General features: G+C 40.3%; 1 protein-coding gene across 1 annotated transcript; it reads right to left on the bottom strand.

Annotated features, from left to right (window-relative positions):
- Positions 1 to 14,490: 14,490 nt before the first annotated feature.
- LOC309481412 (uncharacterized protein) lies at positions 14,491 to 17,069 on the bottom strand. The gene is made up of 4 exons (XM_082146316.1): positions 16,911 to 17,069; positions 16,544 to 16,680; positions 15,520 to 15,684; positions 14,491 to 15,448 (listed from the first exon to the last, which is right to left on the bottom strand). The coding sequence occupies exons 1-4, from the start codon at positions 17,024 to 17,026 to the stop codon at positions 14,772 to 14,774; spliced, it is 1,095 nt and encodes a 364-aa protein (XP_082002442.1). The 5' UTR covers positions 17,027 to 17,069; the 3' UTR covers positions 14,491 to 14,771.
- Between the last annotated feature and the right edge of the window lie 540 nt (positions 17,070 to 17,609).

Below are 17,609 nucleotides of genomic sequence, written 5' to 3'. Positions count from 1 at the left end.
ATAGATAGCCAGCTGCTCTCTTAATAATAAAGGGAAATAGCTCCTAACCTTGACATCGCTAGATGGACTAACTCCTTTCAGCCTGAGGCCTATATAGAACCCTCCAAGGCTATGACCTTGACCATCCGACACATGCGATGGAGGATAAAATACCTTGAAGAATCATAATTATTACCTACCGGCACCTTAGTACCGGAGCAACAATGATGCAGAGTGGCTCCTCCAGTAATAAGTGAGAGGGGGCAGCATCACCACTCTTACAGGGAGTAAGATAAATAGGAAACCGACTCATTAGATTCTTCTATATATATTCATATATACTCATATATATAATATATGCATCCACAGGACATGATGGGTGCCAGGGATACCCCATCAGCCTGATGCCAATAAGCTGGACGAAAGGATTTATCCTCCAATCTACAGGAACATGGAGTTTGGGTGGGAATGTCCCTACATATACACCCCTAGAGGCTTGCGGAGGGCACTAAGGCCGCCACAGAGGCCCTAAGCATGAACGGGAGATCCCGTTAGAGAGTAGGATGGAACACCAGAACTGAAGCCAGTGGGCAGTAATAACCCTGGGTTCGATGCCCTCCCTAACCTAAATGTTTAGTTCCTAGTAGAATGAGGTTCTAGAATGGCTGTCCTAACCACCTCAGTGGAAAGGCAACCTGATTATGGATGGGGCCCCCTCAGGGGCCAGACCCATAGTCTCCATAACTCTGGTCTGGGATGAAATATTGTACCATCAGCCTGGGACAGAAGATCTCTCCTAACAGGAATTCTCCATGGAGGACCTTCAAGGAGACTATTAAAGTCCGAAAACCAAATTCGGGCCGGCCAGTACGGAGCTACAAGGAGTAGTCTCACTCCGTACCTCCTGACCCTTTCTAGAACCCCAGGGAGCAGAGCGATCGGGGGAAAGGCATACAGAAGTGACCTCGGCCACCTCTGTACCATGGCATCCAAACCCAAAGGAGCTGGATGTGAGAGAGAGTACCAAAGTGGGCAATGAGAGTTTTCATGAGAAGCGAACAGGTCAACCTCCGCCCGGCCAAACTTTCTCCATATAAGCTCAACCACTTCGGGGTGGAGCCGCCATTCCCCGGGCCTCAGCCCCTGCCTCGACAGGATGTCTGCTCCCATATTTTCAACCCCAGGAATATAAATGGATCTCACAGAGAGAAATTTGCCCTGGGACCAAAGAAGGATTTGATGCGCCAGTCTACAAAGAGGGCGAGATCTCAAACCTCCTTGGCGGTTGATATACGAGACCACCGACATATTGTCTGTCCTAACGAGAACATGATGGCCTCTGAGGTATACAAGGAAGTGCCTCAAGGCAAAGAATACAGCCAACATCTCCAAACAATTAATATGCAAAGAGAGATGATGGTCCTTCCAAGCACCTCGGGTGTAACGGCCCTCCATAACCGCACCCCAGCCCGTGAGGGACGCATCCGTGGTAAGAGTCCTTCTCTCACATGGTGCTCCCAAAACCGGACCTTGAGACAGGAACCCAGGTTTCTTCCACATGACCAGAGAACGAAGACATCTGTGCGTAACTCTGATCGTGCGAAAAGGGTTTCCCAGAGGAGAAAACCCCTTGTTCCTGAGCCACCACTGCAGGGCCCTCATATGAAGCAGACCAAAGGGAATTACCGTGGAAGCTGCAGCCATAAGACCCAAAATTCTCTGAAAATGTTTTACAGTGATAGCCTGGCCTAACCTGATACTCTTTATTGTGTTTAAAATGGTTTCAATACGAGCGGGAGACAACTGTGCCCGCATCGTGACTGAGTCCCACTCTACTCCCAGGAACGTAGTTCTCTGAAGAGGAGTCAATGAACTCTTCTTTACATTGAGTCTCAGCCCCAAGCACCTCAAATGGTTCAAAACAACATCTCGATGTTGAATTGCCAGTTCTTCCGACTGAGCTAAAATAAGCCAGTCATCTATATAATTCAGGATACGAATCCCCTGAAGTCTCAAAGGAGCAAGGGAAGCATCCATACATTTAGTGAAGGTGCGAGGGGATAAGGCTAGGCCGAACGGAAGAACTCTGTATTGATAAGCTTTACCCCCAAAAGCAAATCTAAGAAACTTCCTATGATGTGGGATGATGGAAACATGAAAATACGCATCCTTAAGATCTATCGTAACAAACCAGTCCTCAGATCTGATTTGTTGAACGATCATAGGTATAGTTAACATCTTGAATTTAAATCTCCTCAAAGATTTATTCAATACCCTAAGATCTATAATGGGACGCAACCCACCATCCTTTTTTGGAACTATGAAGTACCGGCTGTAGAACCCGGAATCCCTCTGCTCTAAGGGCACATATTCTATAGCCTCCTTAGCTAAGAGAGTCTGAACTTCATCTTCCATCACCTGAGCCTGATCAGGAGATACCAATGTGTGAATGACGCCACTAAACTTAGGTGGTCTAAACTGGAACTGGATTCTGTATCCCTTCTCGACTGTATTCAGGACCCACTGAGATATATTTTGAAGACCTTTCCAGGTGTCTAAATAATCTACTAAGGGAATCAGTCTCTCAGGACTGACCTCAGGTGCTATATTCACATCTGTATTTCTTTCCTTATTCTTGTATTTATCTTTATTATCGGTGACCTGAAGCAGTTTTCTGGCAGGAGCTAACCGAATCATCTTTTCTACAGGCCTCGTGAGAGGTAGCGAATGTTTTAGCCCACTAGATGTTATAAAAATCTTCTGTGTGATACATTCGCTGGAACTCGATGCGTCCCGAGGCGCACTCGGCGGCGGGAAGCAACATCGATTTCCTGAGGGCTCCGCGGAGCGAAGTTTTAAAAAGCCCACGCGGAGGGGGATGCCCTCAGAGGCCTGGGTGTCCCGTCATGGCCTCTTAGCCGAGGCCTTCTTCGCCTGAATAACAGTCCTCAGATCTGTTTTCGGCTTAGAAGACCTCGACTGAGGGTGTTGCTTCTGCCTCCAGGCCCCTTGGGGGGGAGCACGAGAAGCAACACTCTCCTTCTGCCTCAGCAGGTGTGAGGAGCTGGCGGCGGCCTCGTGGGACTGCCCCCTGGCAGCAGACCCACGAGACCTGGAACGACGGCGGGGGATAAGTTCTTTAAATGCGGCTGACTGTCGTTTCGCCTCCTGAAACCTCTCGACGACCTGGTTGACTCCGTCGCCGAAAAGGCCAGAAGGCGAAACCGGGGCATCGAGGAGACAAGCCCTGTCCTTGTCCCCGATGCCCGACAGGTTCAGCCACAGGTGTCTCTCCGTAGCTACTAATGCTGCCATGGAGCGGCCGATGGCGCGGGCCGTCTCCTTAGTAGCACGGAGAGACAAGTCAACCACTCGACGCATCTCCCTGATGTCGTCGAAGGCGACCTCCCCGCTGTCGTCCACCTCTTTAAGGAGGTCGGCCTGGTATGCCTGCAACAGCCCCATCGTATGCAGACAACTACCAGCCCGACCTGCCGCCATATATGCCTTTCCCACCAAGGCCGATGTTGTACGGCAGGGCTTGGTGGGAAGCGTCGGAGCCCGCAGGGATGATGCAGCGTCAGGGGAGAGGTGCGACGCAAACGACTCTTCAACCCTGGGCATCATCCCATAGCCCTCCTCCCTAGCACCCAATATATTGGAATATAAATGAACATTGGGGCCAGATATGCGTGAGGAGAAGGGCTTATTCCACGATCTCGACACCTCAGTGTGGAGATCGGGGAAAAATGGCAGGCTCCGACGTAGAGGCTGTGACCGAGGCTGCAGGAAGCGCTCATCGAGTTTACTTTTTACTGTCGCTTCCTGCACCTCAGATGGCCAGTCAATTTTTAATTTATCAACTGCTCTGGTCACAACCTCTAGCAGCTCCTCAAATGCGGGGGAATGGATGGATTGATTTTCACATTCCCCCGCGTCGATGCTCATACTCTCCAATTCCTCAGAACCAGAGAGTTCGAGCATCGGTCCCGCTACCGGGGCGGAAGAAGCCGCAGCGCGGGCTTCCGCACCCTGAGCGGAACTACGGGAACTAGCTTCAGAATGCTGAGAAAGGGCCGAAGCCGTCTCAGCATTCTCCACTAGATCCCGCTGCGATCCCCATGAATGCAGACGCCGCGCTGCCTCAACAGACGCGGGACCTGATCCACGAGGATCGCGGGGCTGGCCGGACTCATTAAACATAGCTCGCCGGGAGCGGAGCGTTCTCAGGGGCATGATTTCACAGTTAGCACAGACAGCGCCCTCGAGCGCTGCCTGTGCATGCTCCACTCCCAAACAAACTACACACAGCGAATGTGTGTCACCCTCGGCGAGAAACCGTGGACAAGGGGACGCACATTGCCTAAACTGCTTTTTCTCAGCCATACTCATACCACTCTCAATTCAAACGTGACAAACAACACCAAATAAGACAGACAAGTTGTACATAGAGCGCTTGCTGAAGACCAGAAGCTAATACTTCCTGGTTCCTGTGACCGTTTTATAGCTTCCGGATCACCGTCACATGCGACGTCACGCGTGACGTAATGACGTTGCACCAATCAAGATTGGAATAGTTGTATAGTAGACTTCAGACGCGTCATGCCGAGGGCATTCCCCAAAGTATCGAGTATCGATGCAGCGGGAGTTCCCTTTACGAAAGGGAACAGTTGTTTTGCCTGTTAATTATTTTAAGTCATGTTGAAAACATAAACTTTGAGAAACACTGTTTTATGTTTGCCTTCTGTTTAAACATTCACAATTGGACAGGTTTCATGTATGAAAGTGGATAGTGAGTTTGAGACTGACCCATAATTACATGAATGCTGATATCAAAAAGATTCTCTTTAGCTTGTTGTTGCAAATGATCACTAACAAACAGATATAAAGCATGAAAAACACTGAGTTCCTGATGCTGTTTTGGGTCAGAGGATGTTGCTCTGTGCTTGATTTGTTTATGTAAATTTTGGCAGTAAAAGTTTTTACACACATAAGCACATTCAGAATCAGAGCCGCTCTAATTGTACCTCAGAGTGCTAATAAATACACGCATGAATAATGCAAACGCTGAGTGAGACAGAATTGGCCGCCGCTCAAAACTCCCCGAATTACAGGACGAGAACGAACAGAGCAGATCTGTGGAAACAGATTCATTTATCCAGTGTTTCAGGAGGATGATGAGACCAAATGATGATGGTGAGAATCCCTGAGTCATGTTTGGTCGAAAGGCCACGGATAAAGACATTGTGATCATGGGAAACGTGATTAGAAACGTGATTTCTCATGATCATTTCTAATCAAACGAGGTTGATTTAATGTAACTGCAAAAGTCCATCCAGAATTTGATCTTATTCACTCATATATATAGTTTTAGTTTCAGTTATTACCATATTAACCCTGGTCCCAGATCCAGACTTTCAATCTTAGACTTTGAAAATTCATTATTATAAAACTATGATAATGTAAGCAAAGACAGAAATAAGCATGAATAATTTCAATGTTTATTTGTGTATTATAATTTATTTTCATTTTTACACAAATAACGACCATCTGTTGTGGCATCATTTACAACACACCAAACTATTGTCATCCCCTTAGTAGAATTGTATTAAAAGTTGTGATAGTTTTATTTGTATTCATTAATTATAAAGTTTGCTTGGTTACTAAGGAGACGACCTATTGTCAGTGAAGAGTCTGATGAAGAACAGCAAAATATCACTTAAACACCAGGGTAAATATCACTTTATTTATTTATTTATTTATTTATTTATTTATTTATTTATTTATTTATTTATTTATTTATTTATTTAAATAAAAGTAATTTATTAATCATCAAGATAAATATCTCTAATTTATTCATTCATCAAGATACATATTTATTTATTTATAAAAAATATAAATATTATTTATTCATTTATCAAGATGAATATCTCTCAAATATCACTTTATTTGTTTATTTATTTATCTATCTATCTATCAAGAGAAATATCACTTTACTATTTATAAAGATAAATGTTACTTGTTAAGTTATTGTGTGTATGTTTGTGCTTTATTTCAAGATGCTTAAGATCAATGAAAATTAGCATTTGCTAATACAAATGTACATAACAGAGGTCATTTAAATATGGAGGACTATAACCTTGACTATAACATTTAGTGGACTTAAGGGGGAAAATGGTACATATAGTCATTAGTGGCAGTATTTTAATTATAACATTTTATTGAATATAATTTGTGTGGTATTAGATGTTTCACAGTCCGTTTAGATGATCTATTAAAGTCCCCATGAAATCAAAAAAAAAATTGTTTTGGCTTTTAGTATGAATATAACCTTCTGTTATCTATAGTGTGCTCCAAAACAATGACAAAATTTGCATTTAGAAGAAATAAGCGTTCAAAACTTAGTCTCTCACTTCCGCCAATATGGATCAATGATTTTGATGACATCACTCTGCACTTCAGCTTCTCGTCAGATTTTCTGTCCAATCAAATCCTCTCTAGAGTCTGAAGCTCCGCCCCCTACATAAAAAATAGACGCTGAAGCTGCGGCTGAAATCAGTCACACTTTCACTATTTTCTACATGGAGAATGGCACATAGTCCACTATATAGGGGATAGGGAACAATTCAGACAGTGTAATATGCTTTCCATTGGGACGAATGAAGACTAGTTTCACGTTAGTTTCACGCGAACCGCCACAGCTCCGGTCCAGAGACACGATACACAGAGCGGATCATATATCATCGAGTCGCCGCAGACCAGAAAACGTATCGGACCCATTTGAATTCTGTACAAAATGATGGATTTTAAAGCAATTTGGAGGAGATTAGGAGGAGAAACGGTTAGAGGTTATGAGTAAACTGCGGCTTTACTGAGCTCAACGGCTCTGGCTTTGATTTGATATAAACAAAACGCTATTGGTTATTTTTGTTAAAGGGGGAGGAGCTGTTCGATATGCCCCGCCCTCTCTTACTGTTTGTTTCAGTGGAAATGATATCAGCACATTGAATAATGCTGCATGTTTCAAGGCTTCAGTGGGCCTTTAACCTGTATCGGTGCGCTCGTGTGGACCGGCGCGTCCGTCACTGCGGGCCGAACTCATTAAGCACGACAGAAGAAGCTGGATCAGAAGTTCAGTCAAGTCTTTGGTGTGTGTGTGTGTGTGTGTGTGTAATTTCAGCTGCTCCGGGCGGAACACAAATAAACAAGCAGGGAGTGTTGTAAAACAAAAAAACAGATTTAATTAGCTTGTTAAGACGGGTTTGGAGCGCACGGACGCGCATTCACTCGCGTTTCCCTTCCAATCACTCTGTCTTTGATGCATCTTACGACTTTCACCCAGTTAGAAATGTTTGTGTTCTGGTAGTGTTTTCAGCGGCTAGTTTTATTTTAAGTGACGTGACGTGAAGACCAAGTAAGGTAACTCATACTCTGAATTTGTCCTCTGCATTTAACCCATCCAAGTTAGTGCACACACATTTGGAGTAGTGAGAAGTGAACACACACACACACACACACACACAGACACACACCCGGAGCAATGGCCATTTTTGTTCCCAGAATGTTCTTCTAAAAGAATAACATTCTCTAAATACATTCTAAAATTATCTTTAGTGATATCATTGTTAGAACATTATCCCCTAACATTCTTCTGATCAGATGATGTTGGCTGCTTGTTGGTGATACAGATATAATGATCACTTAGTGCTCTTATTCACTGATCTCATTCAGGAGATAATCTTTGATTATAGAGGTGTTAATAATTTTATGTGGTTTATTATACACCTGTGATAGCTAGTCCATGCAGTCTTCTTTGAGGAACACGCAGACATCAAGAATCAGTGTATGAATCTCAATAACGGTGACATAATTGGTAAGTATTATCCGAAATAGTAAAAAGCTATATTTTTACACCCTCTTAGAACAACAAAAGCAAAATATATGCAAGGAACTTGGAAAGTACTAAACAAAATTATTAAAAAAACAAATAACAAACGAGAGTGTCCAAGTTATTTCATAAATGACAATGAAGTACCTATTAGAAATCCAAAGGAGATAGCAAACGAATTCAATGATTATTTTGTTAATGTTGGTTTCAATCTGGCAAAAGGAATTACTGATTCAAAAAGTAAAAACATAGAGTTGTGAATATATCAGTAGGAACTCTTCCTCTATGTGTCTGACATTACCAAAAATGAAATATGGTTTTAAAAATAAAAGGTCAACCGATTGGACAGATATTGGTATGAAACTAGTTAAAAGTATAATCCATTTAATATTAGAACCCTTGACTTATATCTTCAATTTGTCCTTTAATTCTGGCGTGTTTCCAGATCAGATGAAAACTGCAAAAATTATTCCAATTTATAAGAGTGGTGATAGTCATGTTTACTCAAATTATAGACCAATTTCATTATTATCCCAATTTTCAAAAATACTGGAAAAACTTTTTCTGAAGAGGCTTGATAGTTTAATAGAAAAATGCATGATATTAAGTGACGATCAGGATGGATTCAGGAGCGGTCGATCGACTTCAATGGCAGTTATTAAATTAGTTGATTATATAGCATCTGCATTAGACAAAAAGTATTTTACTTTGGGTGTTTTTGTCGACCTCAAAAAAGCCTTCGATACCATAGATCATAAATTGTTAATTAATAAATTAGAGCAGTATGGTTTTAGAGGCCGTGCTTACTCATGGTTAGAAAGTTATCTTGACAATAGATACCAGTATGTACATTTTAATGATCATCAATCAGAAATGCGTAAAGTAACTTGTGGGGTGCCCCAGGGTTCTTTGATTGGTCCTAAGTTGTTTATTTTATATATTAATGACATCTGTAAGGTATCCGATTTGATCAATTGTGTTCTATTCGCAGATGACACAACACTGTATGTATCATGGGATAATCTTCATCAACTAATTACTGAGGTGACTAGAGAACTATCCAGAATTAAGCAATGGTTTGACCGAAATAAATTATCCTTTAATCTAAGTAAAACCAAGTATTTTCTAAATACTGTATATTTTGTATTGTTCTCTTATTGTTCCATACTTTTCTTACTATGTTGAAATATGGGGGCATGCTTACACCTCAAATACAAAACCTATTTATATTTTACAAAAAAAAGCCATAAGGATAGTCAATCATTCACCGTATAATGAACCGACAAACTCAATATTCTCCAAATTTAAAGCAATACAATTTCCCGATCTAGTCAGTCTGAATACTCTTGTCTTTATGTTCAAAGTTAATAGGAAAATATTTCCTGAAAATATATTATGTTTGTTTGAAAATAGGGAACAGAAATATAACCTAAGAGGAGAGAACATGTTTAAAAAACAAATGGTCAGAACAAACTTTAAAATGAACACCACTTCGGTAAAAGGGGTCGACTTGTGGAATGGTCTCACCGATGATCTTAAGAGGAGCAATTCCATTCATTATTTTAAAAAACAGTTTAAAACCTTAATTCTTGATAAATATATGGATGCTTAAGAAAAATTTTCTAAGATAAGTTTATGTATAATTCTTGTGCATAAATTGAAACAACACAAGCAATGAATGAATATGTATATATATATTTATGTGTGTATGTATGTATGTATTATACATGTATATTGTTTATGCTTAAATTTGATGGGTAGATGTTGTTTTGTAAATAGGGTAGGCGTAATAAGCCATGGCTTCAGCCTACACCTTTTCGGTTACCCTCCTTGTTTGTAATGAATTTTTGGTACATATATTCTGTCCTATGTTTTAGTAACCGAATAAACCTTCATTCATTCATTCACATACTTCATGCTGCAATGCATTCTGGGCGCATCATAAAAAACTCACCCATGGCTCCCAGAATGCATTGCGGCATGAAGCAATGTCACTGTCTGAGTGTGTCTAATAGATGCAGGATTTCAAAATGTTTAGTGTACAATGTATTAAAATACTTTAGATTATCTGATTAAAACACTGCTGGATCTCATGCTGGAATATTATCACAGGTCTATTATAATAATCACGTGAAATGAACAAAATCCCAAGTCGTCATATACTGACGCTTTTGACATTTCGTCTACATCGAACGCACATGGCACCCTTTAGCGTCAATATGAGATGCAGATAGATATGGGCCAGAAGGCGCCTCCTAGCGGTCTAACCCTAACCCTACCCCAGACCTAAACCTACCCATAACCGAACAAAGCTCTGTGCGTCTCATATTGACGCTAAAGGGTGCCATGTGCGTTCGATGTAGACGAAATGTCCAAAGCGTCAGTATATGACGCCCTAGGATGAGAATGCGTTGACAAAATCTATAGTGTCTGGCTGAGTCAGTGAATAAGACCATAAATGATGATTATAGTTTTATCACCATATAGCCAATATCTTCTGATCACATTTTCTCTTTCTCTTTTTGCCATAACAATCACAGTTGCAGCAGCCTGATAAAAAAATATTTCTGTCAGGACCACTATCGTCATATATGATTGACAATTAGCATACAATTTGGATTGGCGGTATGGTTCTGTTCTGGGTGAGAACTCCCTGCGCAGCCATGCAGCCTAGCATGGATAAGAGCAGGGAGAGCAGCAATAATCCCCCTTGGGGTAAACAGAACAGAACCGACATGAATGTATTGCAGATATCATTAATTCAAGATTTTAAAGTATAACATTATTCGATAATTATTCTGATTCAAGGGAAATCAGAATGTCAAATCCTGACAGGGCGAGAGGAGGAGCTGGGGATGGAGGAGGGTAATTAGCTCCTGAGAAACGCGATAGCTGCTGCTGATAATACTGAAGGAGCTTATATATGTATATGGTGAAAGGTGTCGTATTACTATAGGTAGATGTGGATCAGCTGAGGGTCAGCTGATGCGAGCTTGACTAACGTGACCTGCCAGAACTAACGCTACGCTTGATTCTTTTAGATTTAGGTCTGGATTTCCAGGCTAGTTTTGGGTTGGTGCGTAGATCGTCTCTTCTTCTGCTCTTTTTCCTGTTGTGGTGGTTGGCAAACAGCGTTGCATTACCACATGCGCCCCCTTCTGGATTGGAGTGTGGATCGCCTATAACTGACTGTATTCGTCGTCTGACTGTATGCACAACCAGGACGGTTCAGGATTTAATACATGTACCATTACACCCCTACTGAATACCGAGTCAAGTTGCTTAATACTGAATGGTGCTGATGTGTAACTATGGATGGCCATATGTTAATGAGGTCATGTTTTTTTTGGAAGGCGACCTCAAGACGACCTTGTCCTCCACAATAGACATGATGTTAGTTGTTTTATGTGTGAGTTCTGAAAGTTTAAGTATGTAACATAGTACATCAAACGGCTTTTTCCATGATATGACCCATGAAATGATTTTAAATATATGACCCGTCTGATGCATCACGTGATGTGATATTCATACTGTCAGTATAAGTGATAAATCAGTGTAGGAGAATGCGGCTAATGCTAACTATCTTCCAGCGTCCTGTTCCACGCGTGTCTCTTCTGTCAGCGTTGGCTTCACATGTGCTATTTTCAGCCATTAGGATAATCAGATGGAAATCTGCCTCCTACTCTCAAACACACACCTTTTCAGCGCTTGTCCGCCCAGTTAATAATATATGACATTTGGCACGTTAACTGCCACCAGCGTGTGGTAACCGTGGTGATGTTGGCATGGCTGCGGGTCTGGTGTCTGTGTAAACGTCAACGCTCAAAGTAAAGTGATGTTTTTATCATTTATTCAGCTGTGGTGATGAAGTGGAGATCAACAGAGACACTTTAACCCAGTGAGTTCTCCAGCGCTTGCTTCTGAGATGTTTCTCCAGCAAAACAACCCCAGATATCACACATGTGACTTGACGTCGTTTTCTGCTAAGATACCAAAGTCTGCAATCAAAAGTCTGAGATATCAAACATTTCTCATTAAACTCTCAAGAACGGGTTTTAATGTTTTAAAAAGAAGTCTGTTTCCTGATCACCAAGGCAGCATTTATGTGATGAAAAATACAGTAAAACAGTAATATTTTGAAATATTATTACCAAATAGAAAATTTTCATCATCATTACTCCAGTCTTCAGTGTCACATGATCCTTCAGAAATCATTCTAATATGATGATTTAACGCTCAAGAAACATTTCTAATTATTATCAATGTTGAAAACAGTTGTGCTGCTTCATATTTACCAGAACACGTTCTTGGTGGAACATGAAAATGTTCCTCAGGTCAAGGCCTTTTTTGTGTTTACGAGAGCTTTATATTGAAGGGCAGGAGGATTGAAAGGTATGTGACAGGTGTCGATGTGGCATGTGATTTGCTGTCAGGTGACCGGCGGTCAGGTATGTGTGGTTGTTTATTCTGATGGCCATGCTGTTTCCTCACTGTGCTTTGTGTTGTTTGGTGTTTTAATAAGTAACTTAGTGTTGGTTGATTCACTGACAGTTTCTAATCAAAAACACTGACCTAAGAAATCATATGTAGCTTTTATTGTAGTGGTCAGAGGTGCACAGAGACAGTGGACGTAGATGTGTGTGTGTGTGTGTGTGTGTGAGAGAGAGAGAGAGAGAGAGAGAGAGAGATATGAACCCACTTTGTTGTTGGTTTTATAATGCTGTAAAAAATCAATTCTGTATCGGCCGGTACTGCAGGAGTTGTTTAAAACCATCTGAAGATTTGTTACCGTTTCTTCTTCTTCTTCTGTTTGTATTCAGAAATATATTGTCTAGATTAAATAACTCTGCTTTTTCTGGTGAAAGAAGCAGCGATTTATTGTCCAGCTTGATCCTGAAATGTGAGTGAATGTGTTTTCTGTTTGGCGACGTGAAAGCACTTTTATCTCCTTCATTCTCTGAACAGGCAGAGGAACATTTGTAAGATAACCAGTGCGTTTCTACGATAAAGTTTAATGAGTTTTTTCAGCTTCTGGTTCATGTGTCAGTAACCGCAGGTCGTCCACAGACGCTGAAGATCTGTCTTGCAGGACTCTGGAGAAGATAAGACCACACGCGCGAGCCCATTTCAGATAATCTTGTGCTTTGCAGTTTGAATATCTCATGATGAAATTGCAGTAAAACAGTATAAAAGAGAACATAATCAAGGTCTACCCAAGCCCAATCACAGACATGTCCGTTAATCTTCTGACCAATCAGAGTCAGAATCCACTCAAAACGTTCTGTACGCTTGCGAATCCTCTTATTATAACGTCCCAATTCTCGTACTTGTGCACTATTCTGTGATGTTTTGTAGTATAAATAGAGCAAATAGTGTGTTCACACTGAAAATTATTAATAGAAAAAAGTCCTCTTTAAATACCCGGTTGATGTACTTAATTAACCGAAAAAACGAAGTGTGAAATGTTGGACACTTCGGCTGCATCCAAAAACGTAGGCAGCGACTTGTTGCCTAGCTCAGGCAATGACTTTGGAAGCATGAAGGTACATCACAAAACTGATTTCAGACTTCTGAGGCAGCGTAACCGTTTAATGATCTACAGCAAAATAGAGCGAGTTTTGGTGATAACTAAACCAATATTTAATTACTATAATAGTCATTTCTGTGACTATTATAGTAAATAGTCAAATAGTCATCAAAAGTGGAAAACATTGGTCAAAAACATACATTTACACACAAACTGACCACCAACCGCAACTTTCAAACGCCATCTTTCTTTTTTAGCTTAACTGTCATGAATAGAAGAGAAGTTATGGAGAACGCAGGATTGTGGGATATCAAAGGCAATGAAGGATACATCTTTGCTGCTTTCAAAAATCAAACAGGGGCCGTATTCACAAAACATTTTATCTTACTTGCAATGGATGATGTCAACATTTTTACTAACTATGCACACAGTGATTGGCTGATGGGGGAGGAGTCTCGGTCAGCTATTTATTCATTGAAATATTGAACGGACGAGGTATATGTTGCCATCTTCAATTAAAGGTTTTAATTGCTTCAAATAAGTTTTCAGCTAATTGTCAGCCTCTTACATGACGAAGAGGCTGACTTCTCGAGAGATTGCGGAATTCAAGCGACAAATTATGTTTTATAAACAAAGCTCGGGAGGAGTACGTTCAAATGATCTATCCAATCAGCTCAAGTGGATTGAAGCACATTATATATATATACACACAGCTGACTCACATAGTTACCTCAACAGTTTTCTGCATCCCTCTGCCATCCCGACTCCTCACTCTCAGCTGGTTCCTATCCCAGCCATGGATACCATATCTGTTATCAGCATACAATATCAGGGATACCATTCATATCTGCCACTATTTGCACTAAATATAAATAGCATCTTAATATCATTTACACTTAGAGCAAATAAAATGTGCTATTTTCACTTTATATTTTTATTTATACAGTGGATTTATTCAGGTTATGTTGTGAATGGTAAAAGGATATTTCAAACTGTCTAGTATTTGAATGTGTTTTATATTTCCACTTTTTGAACAATATGAGTTGCCGACTTCTGCACTTTAAAAATGCAAATAAGCTTCAGTAAAAAATAAAAATGAATTAATTGCAGTCATGCTTTCTGGTCTTTATTGTATGAACTTTACAGGAAAATTCAAACAATCATCTATCACAAGACTTTTCTTTTCTTTTTCAAAATGTACTTTGTACAAAACATTGCAAAACTATTCTTTGTCACATAAACAAAAAATATAATCCAAATGGCACTTGTGCAACATCAAAACAGTTATACTGTACATATAACACACATTACAGTTTCTCTTAAGATCTCCAAATAAGTTACATACACAACATTTGCACAACTTTAAATGACAAACGATTACAATTTGTCCAGCAATTTTGTCATCAGAGTCTCGAAACCCTGCTGAGCAGACCTTAGTTGTGCTAGAGTCTCCTCATGACGCCGCTGACATGCTTCTTCCGAGTCCTGCAAAAACTGCATCAGTTCACAGTCCACTCTTTGACGCTTTAGAGGTGGTGTTGATGGGGAAGTTGGCGATGCAGTAGTCAATGCAGTGTCACTGCTACACTGTCCTAATGCTTCAGGTCTGCGTACCTTTAGACCAACTGATGTCCCGACGACAGGAAAAACCACTTCTTGCTGCCTTTCCAGAAGGGCGTCCATTTCCGAATAAAACTTGAAACGGATACTCCCCTTCTCTCTAGGTTTATTGCTATCTTTTATTTTTTTGTAGGCCTCTATAAGTGTATTCCACTTCCTGGCCACCTTGTCAGGGCAGAAAGACTGCAAGAAATGGCTGGACAACTTATCCGCAGCATCTCTCCACAGATGCTTTTTACTGCGCATTGCAGATTTAAGCCGTGCGTTCAGCTCTTCCAGAGTTTTCGGGAGACCCTCACCTTCTCTCTCGATGTGCTGCCGCATAAGGTTGATCAAAAACAAAGTTTGCTCTTTGTTGAAGCCATCATTTGCTGGCAGTGGAATAAGTGATGGTAATGTGTTGGATGCAGCGTCACTGTTCTCCTGTTGGCTTTCTAAAATACGTGAAAAAAGCAACAGGTTAGCAAGCACGACATTACTACCATTGTAATTATTGTTATCTAACCTTTTATGGTATGCAAGTCTTCAGCTTCAACCATGTTTATCATGATTGTCATGTCCTCATTCAAGTAGTATGTGGTGGGATCTGCTGCCGTCTGGTACAAGGGACCGGTGAATGCAGTGTTCCTCTCGGGATCCATGAACATGTTCACGTTGTTGTCCAAATATACTAGAAAAATGCAAACACTGTTAAAAGGATAGGATTTTTTTTCTCTCATGTTGTTCAAAACCTGTATGAGTTTATTTCTTCGGCTGAACACAATAAGAGGATATTTTGAAGAATGTTCAAATTGAAGAAACAGTTGACGGCACCCATTGACTTCCATAGTAGGAAAAAAAATACTATGGAAGTCAATGGGGTCCATCAACTGTTTGGTTAACAACATTCTTCAAAATGTCATATTTTGTGTTCAACAGAAGAAATTAGCTCATCTTTTTGTGTTCAGCCGATGAAATAAACTCATACAGGCTTGGAACAACTTGAGGTTGAGAAAGTAATGACAAAACTTTCATTTTTGGGTGAACTATCCCTTTAACATCACATCTGTAATGTTTTGGGTTAGTTCATTCACTAATTCATTTATATGAATAAACATGAACAAAAAACTCTTCGTGTTCAAAAAGTAATTTACAGATAAACTGTGCACAATTTCAAAACCTCAATTTATCAGCCTATAAACAGATAATAATACTTCGACAGTTAGAACCGACTCATTCGCTTCTTTCTGAGTCGGTTCTTTTTTATTCATTTATTTCGAACCGGTTCTTTGATTCACTAACCCGTCTGGACATGCTTATTGGCTCTGCGTAAGGAGCGTGCTTGCGTCATCAACCCAGAACTAAAGTTCCAGTTCGAAAAACGATTAGTTTTGAAGTCGAACGAATCACTAGTATTCTGCACAGAAAATGCCTAAACATCATCATGTCCACAGACAGAGTTTGGATAGTAAGTTACTCTGTGCACCACTGAGTTTGAGACACAGACAAACAGAAGCGCTAATAAACATTATATTCCTAGTTTCACTTACTGTTGAGGCGCTGAGCAGCCATTTTGCTTTCTGAAGTCGGGGATGTTGTTGTTTCTGCGGTTTCTCCGAGTTCCCCATCAGCCTCATTCTTCAGGATCAGTCGCTGTGTTGATCGCAACACAGAGGATATCAGTACCCTAAGTCAGAGAAAAGCTGTATTTAAGTAAAGAGTCATAGTACAGTTACTAATTTAAAGGGCTTTGCTACACAAAATTCAATATAACATTTAATAACATACGGTTTACATATCTCATGTTGCAGACTAAAATGAAATCGGAATTATTAAAACGAGCCCCCACCCTTTGAGCGCTGGTTACAAAACGACCGATTAAAATGCCGTTTTGAAATGCACCGAAAAACAGCCCACCTTCTGCGTCTCCTTTCTTCTTCCGTGATGTTTTTTACGTGGACTTCGTATTTGTTCTGTAGTTGTTTATATTGAGAAACTGGAAGCACAACAAAGGTTTCCTTGGACGCCTCCATGTTGGTTTTTCCGACTTGTGTTCCTTCAACTCGAGGGTGACGTAATTCCCAGCTACGACTTCCTACTTCCGAGATCAATGTAGTGCAGCATTAACCTCTTCAGACCTGATTTGTGTCCTTCAAACCTGAATTTTGACCACTGAGCTTTTTTATTTTATCTACTTGCTCTTCTCCAGTGCAGAAATGAATAAAAAAAGAAAACAAAAAAAACAAACATTTTTTTATTAGATTTTTTTATGTTACAATGGACAACACGATTGAAGAAACATAATATATATATATATATATATATATATATATATATATATATATATATATATATATATTAACACTGCATTGAAGATTAAAACATACTGTAACAATGAGCAATGCAATATGAATGTAGAAAAAAAGGTAAGATGAAGTGTCAAAAACTCATCTGATTCTTTTTGCTGGTTGCAAAAACTGGCTGACAGTTAATGGTCACAACATAATAATTAATAAACATTAATGTTCATAAAAAAATAACATTAGATTTTCTCTGTATTTTAGCTTTGGAATGCTTTAAAAAAAAATCATAAACTGGCACACAACTAACATTAAA

This window comes from Leuciscus leuciscus, assembly GCF_965113295.1.
Source record: "Leuciscus leuciscus genome assembly, chromosome: 1".
In the NCBI taxonomy this organism is placed as follows: Eukaryota; Metazoa; Chordata; class Actinopteri; order Cypriniformes; family Leuciscidae; genus Leuciscus; species Leuciscus leuciscus.
Note: the sequence above shows the minus strand (reverse complement) of the source record. Positions and strands in the feature narration are given on the sequence as shown.

What these genes read in the sequence shown, in the direction of transcription:
- LOC309481412 (XM_082146316.1), bottom strand. Translation starts at nt 17,026, where the DNA reads ATGGAGGCGTCCAAGGAAACCTTTGTTGTGCTTCCAGTTTCTCAATAT. An exon ending in GAAGAAAGGAGACGCAGAAG is followed by an intron (nt 16,681 to 16,910) that starts GTGGGCTGTTTT and finishes TCTCTGACTTAG; the next exon opens with GGTACTGATATCCTCTGTGT. An exon ending in GGCTGCTCAGCGCCTCAACA is followed by an intron (nt 15,685 to 16,543) that starts GTAAGTGAAACT and finishes GCATTTTTCTAG; the next exon opens with TATATTTGGACAACAACGTG.